General features: G+C 40.8%; 1 protein-coding gene across 1 annotated transcript in view; it reads left to right on the forward strand.

The window, feature by feature from the left end:
• Necab1 (N-terminal EF-hand calcium binding protein 1) overlaps nucleotides 1–20,472 on the forward strand; it is a 157,214-nt gene that overhangs the window by 133,564 nt on the left and 3,178 nt on the right. Inside the window, exons 9-12 of the mRNA XM_051197973.1 lie at nucleotides 3,128–3,181; nucleotides 12,388–12,500; nucleotides 18,726–18,803; nucleotides 20,159–20,250. Of these exons, the coding sequence (XP_051053930.1) occupies nucleotides 3,128–3,181; nucleotides 12,388–12,500; nucleotides 18,726–18,803; nucleotides 20,159–20,250 (337 nt within the window). The remainder of the gene's footprint in view (nucleotides 1–3,127; nucleotides 3,182–12,387; nucleotides 12,501–18,725; nucleotides 18,804–20,158; nucleotides 20,251–20,472) is intronic.

The following is a 20,472-nucleotide window of genomic DNA, read 5'->3' on the forward strand; positions in this document are numbered from 1 at the left end:
CAATGAGGTCTAAGTTTATATGAGGAATTGCTATCTGATTGTGAGGGGCATTTGTACCAGACTACAGAATGTGGACTTGAGAACACCAGACACATTTATTGTTTTTTAAACTGATAATTAAAAGCATAAGACCTTTTGGTAGAAAATCAGGCAGTACAGTAAGATACAAATATCATTAAACTAAGATCAAAATGGAGTAAAAGAAGACTAGACGAGGCTGAGAGCTGAAGAAGCCATCGCCAGCCATTTCAAGTGTGTGTACCAGAACCCAGAGATGGACCCACACTAACTGAAGCAATGGGGATGAAAGACTTCCGAGATTAGAAATAGAACTGACAGCGTCACCGGATGGATATGCTGAGAACCACAAAGTGTCTGAGGATTTCAGCCTATCAGAGTCCATGCATAGAAATGGGGAAGACAAGTGGTAGCCTACTTTGAGGTGCAATGAGAAAGGAAGCTGACTTTCTAGATGCATCAATTTCAGGATGCAAAAGCCAGTGGTACCGCCTTTAGGAGTCAGTAATGAGGTCAGGCTGACAGGCCAGTTCTTAAACTTAGCCCTACTGAGGTGAAACCTTGATGCCTGAACATGGACAAGGATGCTGAAACAAGGTGAGAGGGAAATAACTCTGGGTAGGCCCAGCCCTTCAGCCAGGACATCTTCACTGATACTGGTCTCCCACTGGAGCAAACACATGAATCATAAGCATTTGCAAATCAACTTTCCTCTTACATTTTTTGAGAACTGAATTTTCAGCTGGGATTCAAGGAAAATAGTGGCTATGAAAATTAGTTTTCTGATGTTAAAAGGCCTAGGAATATGAGACCGTGTTTTGAAAAGAAAACCCAATGGAAACATAAGGGCTCCTGTGTTAAATAAGTTTAGATTCTTTTTAAGGACAAAATATCTCTTTTTGAAGTAGTTTTGAAGTTCCTATGGAAACTATCTCTTCTAGGCACATGAAATATGTACAGTTCCTTTTTCTGGTTGGCTTAAACTTTAGTGGTACCTTTCTAACCTGTTTTAAATCAAAGTAGTGTTGCATCCCTTTCTTTCCTGTACTTTTGTCTCCTTCCATTCCTATGAAATGGTTTGGTTGTGAGAGCAGCATACAAGAGGCTTGCCGAACGTACAGTGTGATGGAGTTCAGCCTTGACCTCCAGCTGTGTGCTGCTCAGCATGAGCTGCCTTAACGAATAGTGCAGCGGTATGGGTTAGGTTTTCTTGTGAGTTTTTCTGCACTGTGCTGAATTAGGTTTCCAGAGTAAAACTACCCAATTGCCAAACAGTGGCTAAGTACATGTCATTTCACTGCTGACTCCCTTGTTTCCTGTGGTTGATAGCATTATATTTGATCTCCCTGTTTAAAGAAAGTATACTTGGGGCAGAACATAGGTTATTTTTAAACCTATTAAATATTTATGATAATCCTCCCTAGACTATAAACTAAACATGATTCCAATTCAGGGAGTTGATGGTTAATAACATATGATTCCTACAATTTTTTCAGGTTTTTTTTTTTCTGTCCTTCCCAGTCTCCCTTGGTAATAACAGATGTGTACTGAAGTTATAACCATGCTTATTTTAAATTATACAAAATACCTTCAGGGTTGGGAAGATGGCTCCAGGTGTAAAATGTTCACTATGCAAGCAAGAGCACCTTAGTTTAAATACCCAGAACCATGTAAAGCTGGGTGCAATAGCACCCATCTACAATCTCTGGGCTTCTTTGGGGAGACACATGGGAGGTAGAAACCAGAGAATTCCTGGAGGCTCACCAGCTGTCTATCCTGTTGTATGAAGCAACAAACAATAAAGAGAACTAGCTCAGAAAAGTTAGAAGGTCAAGTCTGATGTTCAGAAATGCTGAAAACAGGTTAAATTTTTCGTCTCCACAAAGTCAGACAGAAATATGTGAAAGAATCCAAGAAAGGACATGAAATCAAATCATGAACTGCAGCCGAACTCCTGAAGTCAGCAACGGGAGTGGATGGAGAGGTCACATACTTAGAGTGATCTGGGAAAGTCTCTGTAAAGGATGCTGTGTTAAAACTGGACGTGGAAGACAAGAAGGCGCCATCTAGAGGAAGACGATAGATTTACAGCAGAAAGAACCCTGAAAGTGAATCCCAGAGATGATAACTTTCCCAGAGCTCTTGTCACACGCAGCAGAGCCAGAACAGACCTGTCTGCTCATCTTAACACTTTTTAGCATGAACTGAACTTCTTCAACTGCCAATTTTTTCTTAGTTATTTGAAGGAAATATTTCACATATTCCTTACTTGGAATGTATGTTTCTTCCTAAGTATTGAAGGTTTTCTCACTTGATCAGTGTGAACCACTGATAATCATCAAAGACCAGAAAGAAGATCTTGGCCTCACCCTCCCTGGGGAGTGGATGGGGGATGGGATGGGGGGGTCTGGAGGGCAGGAGAGGATGGGAGGGGGAGGGCACTGGGATTGATATGTAGAATGAGATTGTTTCTAATTTAAATAAAATTTATTTTACAAAAGTCTTTCATGAAGACTGATATTCAGAAGTTCTCATCTAAATTCCAGAAATACACTGAGGTGTACACATGCCTTCACACATGTACGCGGGGGGGGGGGGCGAGGTAAAAGTTTGAAAAGTTTTTTATTGTAAGAAATATTAGTAGTTTTTTTCCTTTATTTTTCAAGTCACTAATTTTAGTAAAGTATGTGTGCTGCCCCACAAAAACACAGAAAACCCTCTATGATAAACTCCCACGGAAAGGAAAGACGTGGCAATAGTTACAACACAGGCAATCTGCCTGTTAGGCTGGTCATTCCAACTTTATTCTTTTTCTGGATGCATTTCTAGTCTCCCCTTTGCTCTCTGTCGGCATCAGTGAAGTGGACAGCAGTAACAACTTAACACAATGGCTCCTCAACATTGGCTTTTAATAATGATACATTATCTCTTTATTAGACAGTTTAATTTTTAAAATGAGAATTAGTTCATCTTCTTTCAAGTAGTAAAGTATTTTGGGCTCAATATTAGCCATGGAAAGAAAGCTACAGTATGGTTTTATGCTGATTGTTTTAGTTATGTAACTTGGTGTCTTTTTCTTTTTCTCTGCCTTTACTTCCTCTGACTGAAGGATCTGAAACTTGAGCCCTTGGAAGAAGAAGTTATTGAAGAGAGCACTAAACCTGTAAGTGATTTCCATATCAGAATATCAGAAATACATACTTCGAAGGCAAGACTTGTTACCCTCAAAATCTAGTACCCCAATAATGAGTTGGAAACTTAAGTAATGAAGGAACACTTTTATTCCTTTTACACTTACCATGACATTTATTTTCATATGTATTATTTCTTGCTTTCAATAACAATAAAAATTTCATGGCATACAAAAGAGCAAGATGTTTATAAGAGTTACTAAATACTAAACCTGGAACCACAATATATAGAAAATTGCAACAAAAAAAAAAAAAGTTCAGCACTTTTCCAATTATTTTTCTCTTTGTTTAAAGCTCTTAATTCATTTTGCTTGGCTAATGAGGATTAGTTACTTGCGTGAATTAACCTTTCATGTACAAGATGCAAAATCAAGTTTTTATATACTTATGAGACAATGAGTTATTGAATAATTGAATATGACAGGCTGTATCGCCAGGGCTAAAATCTGTCCCACTAATAGAAGGCCTAGAGATTGAAATAAGAGACAAGACAGCAGATCTTTCATTCAACAGGAATGTAGGAATGCAAAATGCGGCATACCCTTTATTGAGGGGAAGGAGTGGGCTTATATACTGACTGACAGCATGGTGGAAAACTACCAGAGCCAAGAGTGGATGTTTTAAGGCTTATCTCCTCCCCAGCAGATGTGTGTTAGCAAAACAGGAAGAGTAACAATAACAACAATAGCCCCAGCAACAGCTTCAGGCTTGCTCAAGGTGCCTCGAGGGTCCTTGCAGGGCCCTACAGGTTCCCCTTTCTTTTAATATAAACTGACCTACCTGTCTCAGGCAGCAGAGGATGTCAGCATAATTCCTTACCCGTCATTGGAGAGGTCACTCAGGCCCATAACATTCCATCTTAGATTGGATATTTGCCCCCTTCTGCCTTACCCATCTCTGGCAATTAGCTCACCATACTTGGGCAGAGGGATTCTCTTGAACTAAAGACAGTAGAATCTGTCTTTTTTGAAAGCTGGCCTGGGCCTGTCTAATGTTGTGGTGGCATAGACAGATCAGGCAGATAGCACCAAGCAAGGGCTATGAGCCCCAGTGAGAGAGAACTTGCCCTTTCTCTAATTAATCTGCCTGCAAGTTGAAGTCCTTGTAAAAGGTCTTCTGTACTGTTAGGTGGTACTCAGGTTTCATTGATGTTAATGATCTTCATAGCTAAAGCATGTGTATGATTTAAAACTGATCACTCCAGGATCCCTGGAGAAAAGTAATATCAGCAGACACATTCTTAATTTTAGCTGGTGTAACACAGTTATGTGTGAAAGAGAGAGAACAAGAAGCCATACGTGCCTCCACAATAAATCCAATTGTTCCTATAGGAGAGTAATTTGGATTTAGTTTTAAAATGCCAATTTGTACTAGATAATTGAATTGCCAATTCACCTGATAGTTGCTCCACTGTGCTTGCAGCATTTACAGATTGGGAGAGGGCGATCCTTGAAACTATTGCTGCAGTGGCAGAGGCGGCAATGGCAATAACAATTGCAGCCATGATCCAGAAATCTCCTTTCCTCTAAGCTGCACAAGTTGATCATCTGTAGAGGTCTTTGGCATAGGTACCACCTCGAGTATGCAAACCATTACAGCTATTACTTCATATGTCCAGCAGCTAACCAGTCAGCAGGCCTGCTGAGAACAATTGAGACTTCCTCCAAAATTAGTAGCATTAGTTGCAACAACAACAAATAAAAAAAGAAGGGAGCCAGAACACAAGTGCCTGGAATGAAGGTGAAATTTTTAGCCTTTGTACCAAAGTGTAATTCTATAGCTGCTTTACCCAAACTATAATTAGTGATCAGGATAAAGGGCCACGTGGGGCTACTCAGACCCACAAGCATCAGAATGAATAGACTTCTGGTGAAGGCCCATCAGACTTTCTCACTTGTTGCTACAATCGAGGTCCCTCCCCATATGCTGAACCAGATGCTCAGGCACCCAAACAAGGTTATCCACATCCTGTGTAAAGACACAAACCAATCCTCAGGCCTACAAGCAGTGATAGCCCCCTTAAGTTGTATTATATACTTGAAATTTAGTGAGTTGTGCTCCCTAACCCTGTTATCCTGAGGATCTACTGTCTCAATCACAGGAAAAGCTTGTCTTTCCTTCCCTAATGCTTCTGCCTTTGTTATTAACTCTTTGACCTCCTCTTCTATCCCTCGCCCTACTAAAGGGATAACAAGAAAAGGGGTTGTGCCGTGAAAGACAGCATTTGTGCTCATCAGCTTCAGCAATTCTTTGTTTCAATTGTTCAATTTCTGCTTCCAAAGTATCTTCTTCATCAATTACAGTAGGACTATTATCTCCTAGTTGGGATCCCTCTTGTTCCCTGGTAGATTTCATAGATTCTAAATCTTATACTTCCTCAAAAGTCCTATTCATCTCTGCCATTTGTTCTTTTACTTTGACATTGTTGCTCAGGAACGCATCTTTAACTAGATGCCAAAGGGAAAAGGTGGCAATAGGGAAATTATCAGACCCCTCTTATTTATAAGCCTTCTGGAGATCTCCTTTTAGCTGTTCCCAATTGGGGATATTTAAGCCTCCAGAGTGTATAAACCAGGGACTATGTTTCTCTAATATGGCAATAAATTCTTTAGCTGTCTTAGTTTTAATCCCAGTGCCCTGTCTTTTCAATAGGGCCACTAATTGCCCACTGAGCTTTTCCTGGTACCCATCCTTCAATACACCCTCATTCACTTACTTTGCCAGCCGGTCTCCAAGGGCGATCTTTTCTTTCCTATCTCGGTGGGACCTCCACTTGTAGCACCCACTCTACAGTCTGTTCCACTAATTGGGTGAAGGCCTAGAGATTGAAATAGGAGACAACACAGCAGGCCATTCCTTCGCCAGGAATGCCAAATGCCAAATACCGTTTATTGAGGGGAAGGAGTGGGCTTATATACTGACTCACAGCACAGTGGAAAACAACAGGGTCAAGAGTGTAAGTTTTCAGGCTTAGCTCTTCCCCAGAAGATGTGTGTTAGCATAACTCTGGTTATTATGTTCCAGCCAACAGCTTTAGGCATGCTCAAGGTGCCTCTGGGTCCCTGCAGGGCCCTACAACAGGCAAAGTAGAATACCATTCGGAAGTTATCGTAAACACCACTAGGTTGAATATTGTAAAAGCATAAGCTGAAACCCAGTCTTGTAAATATCACTGTACCTCTAGTGTTTAGCTTAAATCTGGGGACTGTTAAAACTAAGAGACTAAGTTGTTAGTCTTCAAGATAGCCAAATTGGTGTGTAGTAGCATAGCTTATTTTCATAAAAGAAGAAAGTAAGGTGCAGAGAGATTTAAATTTACAGCTGAACTCTGCAAGCCCAATGGTGACCTTACACTCACACTCAACAGTCTGGTGACACTGTCATACAGTGTCTCCTGGATTTCTCACCACTGCAGTAGAGGTGCTTATTGCTAGCAAGGTTGTGGATTAACAGTTGATTGTTTTAGTCCGTGAGACTTTTTTTCCATTACGAGAACAGATTAGATTCATTGGTGGGCTTATTGAAATACAGCAAATCTAGACATCTTTGCATGTAACTTTCTGAGCACTGGACCATAACATCATCACGAATTGAAGCTATGTTTTATTTCCTAAGACCCATTTTTCCCATCATCCCAAAGCCATGGAAGTAAGATGTCATAGACAAAAATTTTTATAAGATATTTACTCCTTTAGTTGGCATTGCGAACCTGGGAGACTGAGCAGGGCCAAAAACTGTGGTTGACTAAAGCTTCGTGCATTAGCCAACTTTATTCAGAGCATCAACTTTATTCAAGCTATTTATATTTTGAGAGTTAAGAAGAGTCACCTGAGTAAGGTGTTCAACCACAAGGACAAGCCACACAAGGCAAAAACATGTTTTTCCATAGGGGCACATGAATAACAACAGCAGAAGTAAACTCACTCCTTCTGCTATACTAGGAAAGCACAGTCCAAGAACATTCTGTGTTTTTGAAGAGACTGAGGTCACAAGACTTTTGTCTTGTTTTCTTGGAGTATTCTCACTAGCACTGAGAATTCTCACATGACTCTATTCTTGACCATGTTCTGACAATAAGACTATTTGGTATATTTCAATTTTGTGCTACAAGTACCACTATTTCAGTTTTATGTATTCAGACTTAAGGAAAAACAAATACCTTGTACAAGTGAAACCAGTTCATTTGTACTTATGCTCTCTGTTCTTGAGAAAGAAGGAATGAGAAGCAAAATGGTAGAAGCAAATATAAGAAAACTCTTTAACTGTCCAGTACTCTCTATAGCTCTCAGAGTGCTTCAGATCTGCAGTGAATACATACATGGAATGGGCTAAAGGAGATTCACTAATAGTCACTTGCTAAAAAGCAAAAGCATCTTTCATTTTAATCACCTCACCAAAACAAAAAACTTAAAGACCATCTATATGTATCAGTGAAAAGATCTAAGTTTGTGAATACTATTTGTTAGGAAACAGTTGAGAAGGAAACAACCAACTAAACTAGACTCAGTAATAAAATGTGAGAAAGAATATTACAGATGAATATACATTTTCACAAGGAGACATGATCTAATATATGGGACCAGAGAATGAATCCAGAATTATATATTTAAGACAAATCCACAAAGAAGGGAGTATAAGAATCACAGGGGATGGAGGACACCAAGAAAACAAAGCCCTATAAATCAACATGTTCAAAGCCCATGTGAACTCACAGAGACTGGGGCAGCATGCATGGGGCCTGCACTGGCCTGCACCAGATGCCTGTGCTTGTGTTATAGCTTCCAGTGTAGAGTTTTTATGGAATTCCTGAGTAGGGAATGCATGAGTCTATGATTCTTGTGCCTTCCGTTGGGCCCTTTTCCTTCTTTATTTGTCTTTTCTAATTCCTACGTGGTAGTTTTGTTTTGTCTTATATTTTATTTTATTATCTCTTAGAAGCTTTTTTGTTTTCTAATGAGAGACAGAAAGGGAGTGGATCAAGATGGGAGAGGAGGAGGGAAGAGACTAGAAGGAGTCGAGGGAGGGGAACTATAATCTGTATATATTATGTGATTTTTAAAAATCTGTTTTCAAAAGGAAAAGGGAAGGTGAAAATAAAGACGTGGTTACAATGTACTTTACTTCTGAGGACATACTCAGGATAGAATTGTGGTAGGCAGAACATGTAGTAAATAGAATAAAGCAATAGATATTTATTCCAGATATAGTCTAAATAAGCATGCATGTTGCACCAATTTTCTGCTTAGCAATTCAACCCCAAACTTGAGGGACTTGGAAACAATAGCCACAATTTTATGGGCAGAAAAATTAGATGGGGATCAGTGGCATGGTTCTTGTGATGCCCTCATGGCCCCTTTAGGTGTCTATGACAAGTTGTGCATCAGCTTTGTTGGTGTTGGCCAAGCCTTTCATGCGTGTAGAGGCTCAGAACTGCTCTTTGTGGGCTTAATTCATAGTCTAGCACCTGTTTTGTTTTGTTTTGTTTTGCATAAACTTGTATTGAAATTGGGTCCATCCCATTTATTTATGTAACAGCTGTGGTCACTCAATAACAGACTTGAGGAGTTGATATAGAAAGCAAGTAACACCCAAAGCCTGAAATATTTGCTGTCTGTTTACAGAAAACCTTGTTGAGCCTGCTCCATCAGGTCTTGTTCACATGACAATCTCAGGAACCTGAGTTGTGTTCTAACAGTTCTTGGTTCCTTATTTGAACCTGTAATGTACTGTCCCTTCTGCAGCGTTCAGTTATCGAAAGCAGGTCAGAAAGATAACCCAGGTCCCAGGTGAAGGAAACAGAAGTGAGAATTTCATGGGTGGAGCAGAAATGTTGCATTCCAGGGGGGCCAGTAACTTTTGGGGTAATGGTCTGGACATTTTCAGGATTCATCCTACTGAATCATATAAGGATTGCTTTCAAACTGAAAGAATTAAAGGGAAACCAGTGCATAGAAGTCTAGAGTTCACATTGATACCAAAGATAGCCCCTGAGAAATTCCCGACCCAAGGAGTCTGTGGAAGGACATGTCCATCATCACTTTGCTGGAAGTTAACTCTATTTAGTTATTAATGCAAAACCAGGTTCCTGGGATAATCACACAACGAGCTGACTGATCACACAAAACCTTGGGAGCTATTCACAGGTTGCATCTTCTGATTTTTGATCTCTGACTATGAGAGGAAATAAAACAAAGGTCAGTTGGGGTATTAAACTCGAGTGGCTATTTATGGAAATGAATGGAGCAACATAATAGAATGGTTCCAGTACACTTTTAAACTATTATTTTTCCAGTAAAAGCCCACACAGTGAGACCCATAGCCTTCTCATCTTGAGTCTCTCTCATTCCCAAGATAGATCTTCCTCCTACCAAATGAAAAGAAACCAAAAAAGAATGTAATGGCTCACGTCCTTCATAACTTTAGGCTCAAATGTGTTATCTAGGACTTCTGTTTGAATACTTGGTTAAATTAAAAAAAAAGCATCAAGTGATTGTATCTAAATGCAAGGAAAGTTGTGATGGAAGAGGAATGAACATTATGTGGGGTCTAACCATCTAATCCCCATAGGGTACCTCCTCTAGAACACTGGAAACCCCGCTACAAGGGGCCACACAAAACTCTCCTTAGTTGCTCCTTTAGCTCAAAATCTGGGATCAATGGATATTAAGTCCTATTTGTTAGAAATTAGTCTCTGGAGGTCTGGAAAACCTGAATTTTAGATAAAATAAACAGAGAGAGAGAGAGAGAGAGAGAGGAGAGAGAGAGACGGGGGGACGACACAGTAATCAAACTAGGCTGTAAGGCATGAATGGGGTGGGTGGACGAGAAACACACAGCCCTCGCTGCTTGATTACAACAATGAATTCAAGCTGAGAAACATTTTTCAGCTAGGAAATTCTATGATTAGACTCTGGGTCTCAATTCTTGGAATAGCCTTGCCACCCAATTGTTTTTGTGAATTCTTTTTTTCTTGGTCCAATTAACCTCTGTGATCGTCTATAACAGCCAACTGAAGAAATCATCTTCCTGGGAGTGGGGGAAGGTTATACACTATTCATAGCCTGTTGGGTGTGCATATATACTTGTGGACACAAATATAGTTTTAACCAGATGAAGAATTTCATTACTGAATTAGTATTTCAGTGGCAGTGCAATACTTTTCCCTCAAAAAAAAAAAAAAAAAAAAAAAAAAAGATAGACTTAGCATTTACTTACCTGTCATCAACCTCATGTGTGTGAGCTAATGTCATTACCTGGACACAGGTTTTAACCTTATTTTGCTAAGCCCTTTAAAAGCAGGAAGGTGTGTGTGTGTGTGTGTGTGTGTGTGTGTGTGTAGCACTGGGAATTGAGCTAGGACTGATGCATTCCAGGCAGGCATTCTACCACTGAACTAAATCCCCGGTCCTAGATGCCTATCTTTATCCATCACTGCATACTTAGAACCCTGCATGTAGTATTTACTGTGACAAAGTAAAAAAAAGCACTTATTGGCATCCCTGTCACTGTTCTACTGCTAAGAACAGACACCATGACCGAGCCAACTTTTATAAAAGAAGCCATTTAATGGGGACTTGCTTAAACTTTCAGAGGCTTAGCCTGTTAGTTACCATCAAGGAAGGGAGCCCAGGTGCATACATCGTGACACTCATGGTGTTGGAACTAATCTGCAGTGGGGGAGGGGGGTAGAGAGGGAGACTGGGTCTGGCTTGTGCTTTTGAAACTTCAAAGCCCACCCCAGTGACACAGGCCAAAAAAGGCTACACCTACTTCAACAAAGACACGCTTCCTGTTCATTCTGTTCCTTTCCAGTAGTACCCCTCCCTTGGTAACTCCATATGAAGCTATAGGGGCAATTCTTATTCAAACCACAACAGGATATATTTAGTGCCTTTCATAGTTCTTACAATGTAATCGGTGTTTAACAAATAGCAGCTATTTAACAAGCACTGAGAAATTGGATGGAATAGGGAACAGAAGATGGGGTTTAACTGTAGTCGCTATGCTACGTGGCTAGCAATATTGGGCAAGTTTTGTTGGTATTCCATATAATTCGTGTGAGCTGTGTTTTAAATTTGCTTTTGCACTTTTTTGAGGCTTATTTTCATACTTTTTAAGTTTTCCCCCCTCAATCCTTGCAATAGAAGAAGAGATTAATATTGAGTCCTATACTTCCGTGAGGCACATGAGCAGATAGCTAGGCAATTGTCTAGGGAATTGAAACCACAATTATTATAATGGTAATAAGATTTTTCAGGAAAAGCAGTTAGTAGCAAACCCACTGTGAGCCATTAAACAGGGTATAGTAGCAACTTTTCTTGTTGCTATGGCAAAATATTTGACAGAAGCAACTTAAGGAAGACATGACTATTTATTTGGCCTTATTGTTTTGAGGGTGCACTCTATCATGACAGAAAAGTAACAGAAGCAGACTCGAGGCAGCTGGTGCTATTGTGTCCACAGCCTGGGTGTAGAAACAGATAAGTGCTGTTGCCCAGCTTGCTCTCTCTCTCCTTACTCCAGTACCCCAGCTCCAGAACGGTGGGCCACACTTAAGCTGGGTATTACTTGCTAAATTAGCCCAATACAGAAACTCCATCACAGATCATGTCCAGAGGTTTGTCCCTTACCTGGTTCTGGATCTGGTCAAGTTGACAGTACGGAGCATCACAGTGTTATGGTATCCTGAATAGCACATGTTGTAAATGAGTAATATTTGATAGTCCTTTAATAATGATACAGCCTTAGAAATGCACTAGTAAGCCCACAGTTTTAAAAGTAACTTTGATTATAATGATTGTCACAGTATCTGATACCAGAAAAATATCCAAGAAGCTGTGCAGATTACGATAGAACTTCTCTTTAAAACTTGGTATCTCTCGGGTGGTGGCAATGACTCGGCTGCTTGTCAAGTGCACACTGGGAAGATTTTAGGGTACCAGTGCCTGGGTCAGCCATCTCTGCCCCATGAGACTTACTCTTGAAAGCCCCTCCGTGATTCTAACTGCATCTATTGCTTACTTTTAAAGAAAAGGGCGCCTCGGTGCAGAGCGCTTCTTTAGCTTCTCTTGCTATGAGTTTGGGGGCTTTTGCGTGACTTGAGATAAGGAATAGTCACGGCATTCCCTAGTCAGTTTCTGGCTGGCAGTCGTGATTGCCAACTCCCTTTCCTCCACAGCACATCATGCTCGTGCAGCGCCAGATGTCCGTGTCAGAAGACGATCTGGAAGAGTTCCAGCTTGCTCTGAAACACTATGTGGAGAGCGCCTCAGCCCAAAGCGGGTGCCTGCGGTAAGTGTTCAAGTGCAAGCCCCCACCGCTCTACACGGGTGGTGGACATGGGAGTTTAGGGAGGATGCAGGTGCCAGAGCACAGGCATCTCCAAACCCTCCTGTTCCATTCTGCAGGGCAGTCCAGCCCTGGCATTTGCAGAGTTGAGCAGGATATTTTCTGTTTGATCTTGGAAGCAGAGTTGATTTAATCATTAGGCATACCCAGGGAAATAAAGCGGAGAGCCATCTAAATGAGAAGGGTTTCAAATAGATTGTGACTTCCCCTTTGCACACAGGCCACCAGCGTACATTGAGAACCATCTGTGTAGACAAGATGTCTGGCCTCCATTACCCTGTGGACTAATGACCATTTCCACGATTGTGAGAAAAACAGGGCTCTCCAAAATTAAGATTTCAGACCTCGGTTGTTTCAAAACAGCAGCAGCAAGATCTTTTTTTTTTTTCTTCCTTCATTCCATGGTTTCCTCTCCAGTGTTGTGGAAAGACCCATAAAGACCCACCTCATCTGTAGTTTCCAACTACCACTGGTCCAATAAACCAATACTAGGAAAGTTGTCCACAAACAATGGTAGAATTACTATCATGAGGACTCTGCAGTACCTCTCCCAGGAGTACCCTGTCAACTGCCAGATTATTTGCCTAGATTTTATGAGTTTTCTGCCCTCAGACCCAGAAGCCCACAGGCACAGCCATCTAGCAATAAACCACCATCCTCTGTCCCTCCTTACCATGCCACAGGCCTGACCAGGCTCTTTCAAAAGTACACACCCAGCTGGTCTCTTGTGACGAATCAGAAGTCACAGCACAGATCCCAACTTACCTGTGTTCAGGAAACTTCCACAGCAATCTCCCTCTACCTGTGAGCTCATTTGAACTGCATTCCCTAATGTTTTCAATGCTCATGGAAAGTGCTTTAGCAGATGTGTGTTTTTGAGGTATACATTTGTGTGTGCATAAAAACACATGTGTTATGTCTTTGTTTTGCTCTTCTGTGTGGCAGGTAATTAATTTTTATTTATGCTCAAGCCTAACTTTAGGTCTTTGAAGTAAACTAGAATTAAACTTGGATTAAAGCTAGGATTATGAAAGGTGTTGGTGACGCACGCCTTTAATCCCAGCACTCAGGAGGCAGAGGCAGGCCGATCTCAATGAGTTTGAGGCCAGCTTAGTATACTAAGTTCCAGGACGGTCTCCAAACCAATGCAAGAGAAAATCTGTCTTGAAAATCCAAGAAAAAAGAAAAGAAAGAAAATCTAGGATTGTATAGATTTGTGTTTTAGGGATTCTCATTGTCTGTGAACCTCACTTTTCACCATCGAGAACCTCATGGAGGCAGGCCTGCTCACACAGGTCTGTGATCCCAGCTACTTGAGGCAGAAAGATAATTAGTTCAGGGATTGCCTAGGTAACAGGATGAGTTTAAGTCCATCCTGACAATTTTAGTGGGACCTTGTCCCAAACACAGTATTAGGAAAGAAACTCAGAAGTAGAATAGTTGCCTAACATGTATTCGGCCCTGATTCAATCCCCAGTCTCTCTCTCTCTCTCTCTCTCTCTCTCTCTCTCTCTCTCTCTCTCTCACACACACACACACACACACACACACACACACACACACACACCTCCCTCGCGGAATATTTATGCATGAACTGCCCAGTACTGTATCTTCCATACACTGAAGACCATGAACCCTGAGCTAGACTCACCACTCCTTCCCGGCTGATCTCCCTTCTCTGCAGCATGAGCATCATTAACTCCCCGCACCTCCCAGTGCAGCCTTTGGGACACTAGGAAATGCTGCACTTCCATGATTGCTATTCCACTTCACATCAGCATCAGAAGTGCACAAATAATAGCATTTTCACCCTTGGATGAATTAGAGATTAGCCAAAGCAGAATAAAAGCCCACTCGTTTAAAAATAAAATACATAGGAACTTATGCAATTGCAGAACATTGAACTCAGTGAACTCTTTTTGAAATAGCAAGGATAGAAAGAACAGTGCGGAATTACTGGGAATTGGTTAGATGGTTCATATTTACTAAAAGGGCACAAAAGTCTTTAAGGCTCTGAAACTGCTTGGCTGGTCAGAGATGTAGTAGGTGACGCTTGTGATGCGTGCTGCAAACCATGCAGAACCATGAAGAACTTCCCCTACTGGAGGAGAGGACCGTTTCCTGAAGGCTGGATTTCCAGCTTTGCCTTTTCCTTCACAACACTCGTGAGTTTCCTAGTGATTCTTCATCCACTTACTGCTGACTCTTCAGCTCATTTCTTTTGCAGGAATGGTCAGAATGTAGGTTTTGTCAGATGTAACGAGTATCACAAGATGACGTCACAGGTGAAAGACACAGTGGAAGACACAACTCTCGCCTAAATTCGGTGTCTCAGATGCACCAGCTAATGGGGGCCACTTCTCTACTTCTGGACAAGTCATCAGATGCCACTCATGTCAACCCAGTTGTGATCCTGGGTGCCCTCCACAGCTGCCTAGTGCTGAGTTGATGAAGCTCTGTGGATTAGCAAATGTTTTAGATTTGTTGCCCACAATGCTGAGCTAATTCTCCCCATGCCAGACAGAGTGCTGCCATGGGTCATGTCTTACAAGATTAACAGTTTCCATACTTAGTTTTCACAAGAATTGTTACAAGCATATATTACATCCAGCTTAGGCTCTGGCGTGTTGAAAAAAACTTGCCCAAGCTTCACTCATGTTTAATCTTCCTTGTCAGGATTTAATCATAGCCGAATTAAAGATTCCTGGAGGTTTTGTGACTAACCTGGGGTGAAATACATACACTAGATCCTTCCTGTTCCAGTTATAACAGAAATAATCTTGTTACATTCAGGCAACTGAGTTAGAACTTTTGCTCTGAGTATTCATTAAGAAATTTGTAAGTCTGAGGACTCACAGAAGTTTGGTTATAGCATTCTGTCCATGGTGCTTTAAAGACCTTGGGGAGGGCTGATGAGATGGCTCAGTTCGTAAAGGCGCTTGCCACCAAGCCCAGTATTCTGAGTTCCATCTTTGGGTTCTACATGGGGGAAGAAGAGAACTGACTTCCAGAACTTATCTCTGACCTCCACATACCCACCCTGGTGTGCATACTTACACACACACACACACACACACACACACACACACACACACGCACAGAGAGAGAGAGAGAGAGAGAGAGAGAGAGAGAGAGAGAGAGAGAGAGATTCATGTGAGTGGGTATATAATGGCATATCATTTTATGCTGCTAATGTCCTCTGCAATTACAAATGCTCGATACCTATTGTGAGAGAATCACCAGCTGAGTAAATGTTGTAACAGTGTACTCGTAGAATCACCCTTGATGCCAGACAGGAAATAGCTTCTGCCTTCCATGGTTTTATCATCTAACTTGGGTATGGGCTCCTTACTCATAAAGGTAGAAGGCAATTCCAATCATATTCTTGTCCTAAAATTCTAGTTTTTCAATAAAACTAAGTGATCTCTGAGGCTACTCTCAGCTACAAAGCTCAAGAAATATAGTATGTTCATATTTCCAATGTCAAGGACCCACAAAACATGACTATTATATTGCAAAAACCACTCTTAAGAATTAACGGGGTGCATTAAGGCGTCAATCATCAATCTGTATAGATAAGATAAAATATGGTGGCCAAACCTAGACCTCGGTGTAGAGAAATGTGGGGAGGAAGCCCCTCCTGTTACATCTTTTCTTCACTGGTTTGGCTCTGTGGTAAGGCAGAGCAGGCACTCGGAGAAAGAAGGACGAGAAAGGGAGTCCTCTGCATCCTCAAAGAACCATTTCAGAAAAGGGGAAACTGAGGTTGAGGCCACAGGTGGTAGTTCTGTTGGGACATTCTTTGGCCCAGTATCATCTCACCATGATATCCCTCCTCTTTAACCCTCTTTCACAAGCTTGTGCATTGTGCTGACATGTGCCTTTCATTGGAAGGCAATGCTGGACATCAAACACAAGGTCTCTCACCACCAATGAGTGCATCTCCAAGGCTTGATGGCTTCAGGGATAGCTCACCACTTAGCCCAAGCTAGCCTCTAGACCCTGCTGCTTCTGTCTTCCAAAATGCTGGAATTACAGGTTTACAGGCCTTTCTGTGCTAGTCCAGAAAATGTAACATTTTCATAATACAATAACTGGACATTTAATATAATGGGTAATATTAATAAATCACTTGCAGGAGGTAATTAAATGAGGGGCCTGAAATGCTGTGTGTTTTAATCTTTATTTTAAAGAAAATAGAATTGAAATTTGCAATGTATTTGAGCATTAGAGAAAGCTTCAAGACACTAAATAAGCTATAGATTCTCTTCCTAAGAAAAAGTACATATGTACAATAATTTTCAGACCACTATGGAGGTTTATGGAGAAAATCACAAAGCTTACCTATGAACTTGTGGGGTAAGAAATAGAAACACCGTATTGTATTATCATACAGCAAATATTCAGAAAAATCTCAAGTTGAGCTAGTAACATTAGCACATCATGCCTAATGAAGCAAATAAAAATTTTAAAACTGTGAAAAATACCATACTACAAAAATAAGCAAAATGCCCTCTATTCATGCTCCACACTGCCTTGAGCAGGATCTTTTAAAACAATTTTTAAAATCCGCTGGGTGGTTACTGCCACCTGCTGGTCACAAATAGATCCTAAATCCTAAATCTTCATTATTTCACCAGTAAATCCTTATTTTTTGATCCTTCGTTTTGCTTCCTAATGTAAATATATTATGAAAGATTAAACTAAAAAGGTGTCCTGGAAGAATCGTTTTGAACATGCATCACATGTTTATCTTTCCTTACACAGGCTCCTGAATGCCATGAGCTTGTCCCTTCCTCATCTACCAGGTTCCTTTGTTCTGTGCTTTACTTGACTGTCCTCTGTTATGCTCCACATGCTGTGAGCAGGGTATTTTGTTTGTTTGTTTGTTTGTTTATTGTTTGTGTTGTTTTTTCAGACAGGGTTTCTCTGTAGCTTTGGAGCCTGTCCTGGAACTCGCTCTGTAGACCAGGCTATAAACTCCTAGAGATCCGCCTGCCTCTGCCTCCAGAGTGCTAAGATTAAAGGCATGCCTAGCTAAACAGGATATTTTAAAACAAATATTTTTTAACAAATTTTGGCACGAAAGATCCTCAGTAAAACTTTTGAATGGGGATTGGGAAGATGGCTTGGCAGTTAAGAGTACTGACTGCTCTTCCAGATGACCTGAATTTGGTTTCAATTATGGTGGTTCACAACTGTAACCTCAGTTTCAGGGGAGTATGATACCCTTTTCAACCTCCATGGGCATTAGGCATGTAAGTAGCATCCAGACACACATACAAGCAAAACACAAACAACACAAATAAAAAAGAACTTCTTAAGAAAAGTGTTCAAAGATGATATTAAACTAAAAATTATATGCCAAAATACATGCACTGGGCTACTTGGCTCTTGATAAATCCCTTTGTAGTCTTGTAAGACCCACGGAGAATATGGATCTTCACTCCCCAGCTCAGGAAAGGCGCCCCCCCCCCAAATCATTCACAAGAAGCAGTCTTGATGCACTGGGGCCCCGGGGCCCTGTGGCCACACTCCATGTGGGGTGTGGAGGCTGGGAACCCTGAGTACAGGGTTCAGACAGCTTTTATAGGGTTTCAACAAAGCCCACGCATTACAAACCAATCATCTCAATAGCATCCAGTGTGGACCAATCAATTTGAACTATCCAAGCCCGTGCTTTGCCCAGGAAGTCTGCTTTCACTAGGGCTCCTGGGTAGTGTGGTGCAGCTCATTTCCTGTTCTCATTCACTCACAGGTGCTGTCAGTAACCCACTCTGTCAAGAATGACCTTTTGCCTACTCACTGCTAGGGGGCAGAGTCGAGGGAGAATTAGGCTAAATTTTTCCGTCCTTACAGTCTGACCAGCTCAAATCACTGTTTCCTATACATAAAGGTAACATTGTTGCATACTACATAGAGGTTAGAAAATTTGGTTCACTTTTGTCTGTGTGTGCATTCAGTGGTTATAGATATGTGTGTCAACATGTGTGTGTGCACACAGGTACACAGGCAGAAGCTTGACTCTCCCTTGGCTGCTCACCACATCATTCATTGAGGCAAACTTACAGTGCAACTTGTCCTTTATGCTTTGCCCTCTGAGCCATACCTCCCCCCTTGCTTCTTTAATTTCCAGGGTCCAATCATGCCTTTTCTATTTCTACACAGTATTTCTATACAGAAGCTTTCAAATGAATCTCGCTACATGATTTATGAGTTCTGGGAGAATAGCAGTGTGTGGAATCGGTAAGTTGCAAGGAAAAAGGACTTTTCCTATTAAATGTGGGTATGTACATTTTTGTACCATGCATTTCTGCTTTCTTTTGTGATGCTAGAGTTTGAACCATGGCTTTGAGCATGCTGGGTAAGTGCTCTGTCACTGATACATCCCAGCTTCCTTCTTTATGCTTTGAAAATAGGATGAATAAGTTGTCCAGGATGACCTTGCACTTACTCTGTAGCCCAGTCAGGCCTTGAATTTGAAATGCTTTTGCTTCAGCCTCAAGTATCTAGGATTCCAGACATATGCCACCAGATCTGAGGTATGTACCTCATCTTAAAACTTGTCTTCCTGTTAAACTGAATCCTGCACTCTTTGGAATATATTTCAAGGCTTCAGATAATGATCCCACTTTGAGTTTTTGCATTTGACTGATGTTCTTGGGAAAGCAGAACTACACACGGGTATCTTGGGAAGAAGTGATGAGGACATGAAACTTCATAAAATATGAGCTCTGTGGGTACCATTTTTGTTTTATTTAAATGTAAAACTGTACACAATGGCTAATATAACTTTTTAAATGCCTTTAAACATTACAAATAAAGGAATAAAAGACATTGGAAAAGCTGACAAATCAACTTTGAAAGTAAAAATGATTAGTAACAAATATGCAATTTTAAAATGTGATTAAGGAACTCTTTTGTTATTCTATCTCATAAACAGTTCCTGATGGTTTTAGGTAGTATACAAAATATAGCTCTCCAATTATCAGTGGTTTGGGGTACTAAATATAGAAATAAAAGAATGCTGGGAAACTCAACTGATACGTATTTCACCTTAAATTGTTACTTTTGTGGCTTCAAGGAGCAGTCTTGGGCTGTAGCTCAATGGAGGAGTGCTTGTCCAGTGGTAAATAATGGAAGCATTTTGTGCTATAATCAAGATACAGTAGCAACAATATTATTTCAGGCAGAACCCTGGAAGTCACCCAAGCTCCAAGAATATTGGTCTTTTTAAAGATGAGACTTTTATTCTCTACTGACAGAAAATTTACAGTTCCTGTTTTCAGATAGCCTGTTCTTTAAACATGCAGATATGAATATTAAAATTATTTCATTTGTACACTTCTCCTGGAATGTGGGCTACCTCCCATTGTTGCATGTTTTGTATGCTTATCTGAAATGCCCTTTCTTCTAAATTTCTGATAACAATTATTATTCTTTAGGATCTATTAAAATTAAATAAGCATCTAGAGCAAACTGTATCTGGCCACTTGGTCCAAGCCACCCCAAATCTTGACATGTTGGTTGAATGTGCTTGTACTCTATTTGGGAAGGCTTTAAACAAAAATGCACAGCTTTAACCTACAATCATTTCATAGCCACCTCCAGACAAATTACAGCAAGACCTTCCAAAGAAGCAATGTGGATTTCTTGGAAACTCCAGAGCTCACATCTACCATGCTAGTTCCAGGTAACTACACTGGAGCATGCGCCCTGCTCCTCTGTGATTCTCCACCACCTTTTTTTTTTAAAGATAGCATGATCTCCCACATTTTATCAATGGCACTTTCTTTACTGTTCCTTTATCCAAAATTTGGGGAGAGGTAGGAAATATTTAATTGTCTTTTGTCCTTAATGACCACTTGTTTCTATCTACATTAAACCTAGTACTGGTAGCTGCTTGGCCACCACA

This window comes from Phodopus roborovskii, unplaced genomic scaffold (assembly GCF_943737965.1).
Source record: "Phodopus roborovskii unplaced genomic scaffold, PHOROB, whole genome shotgun sequence".
Lineage (NCBI taxonomy): Eukaryota > Metazoa > Chordata > Mammalia > Rodentia > Cricetidae > Phodopus > Phodopus roborovskii.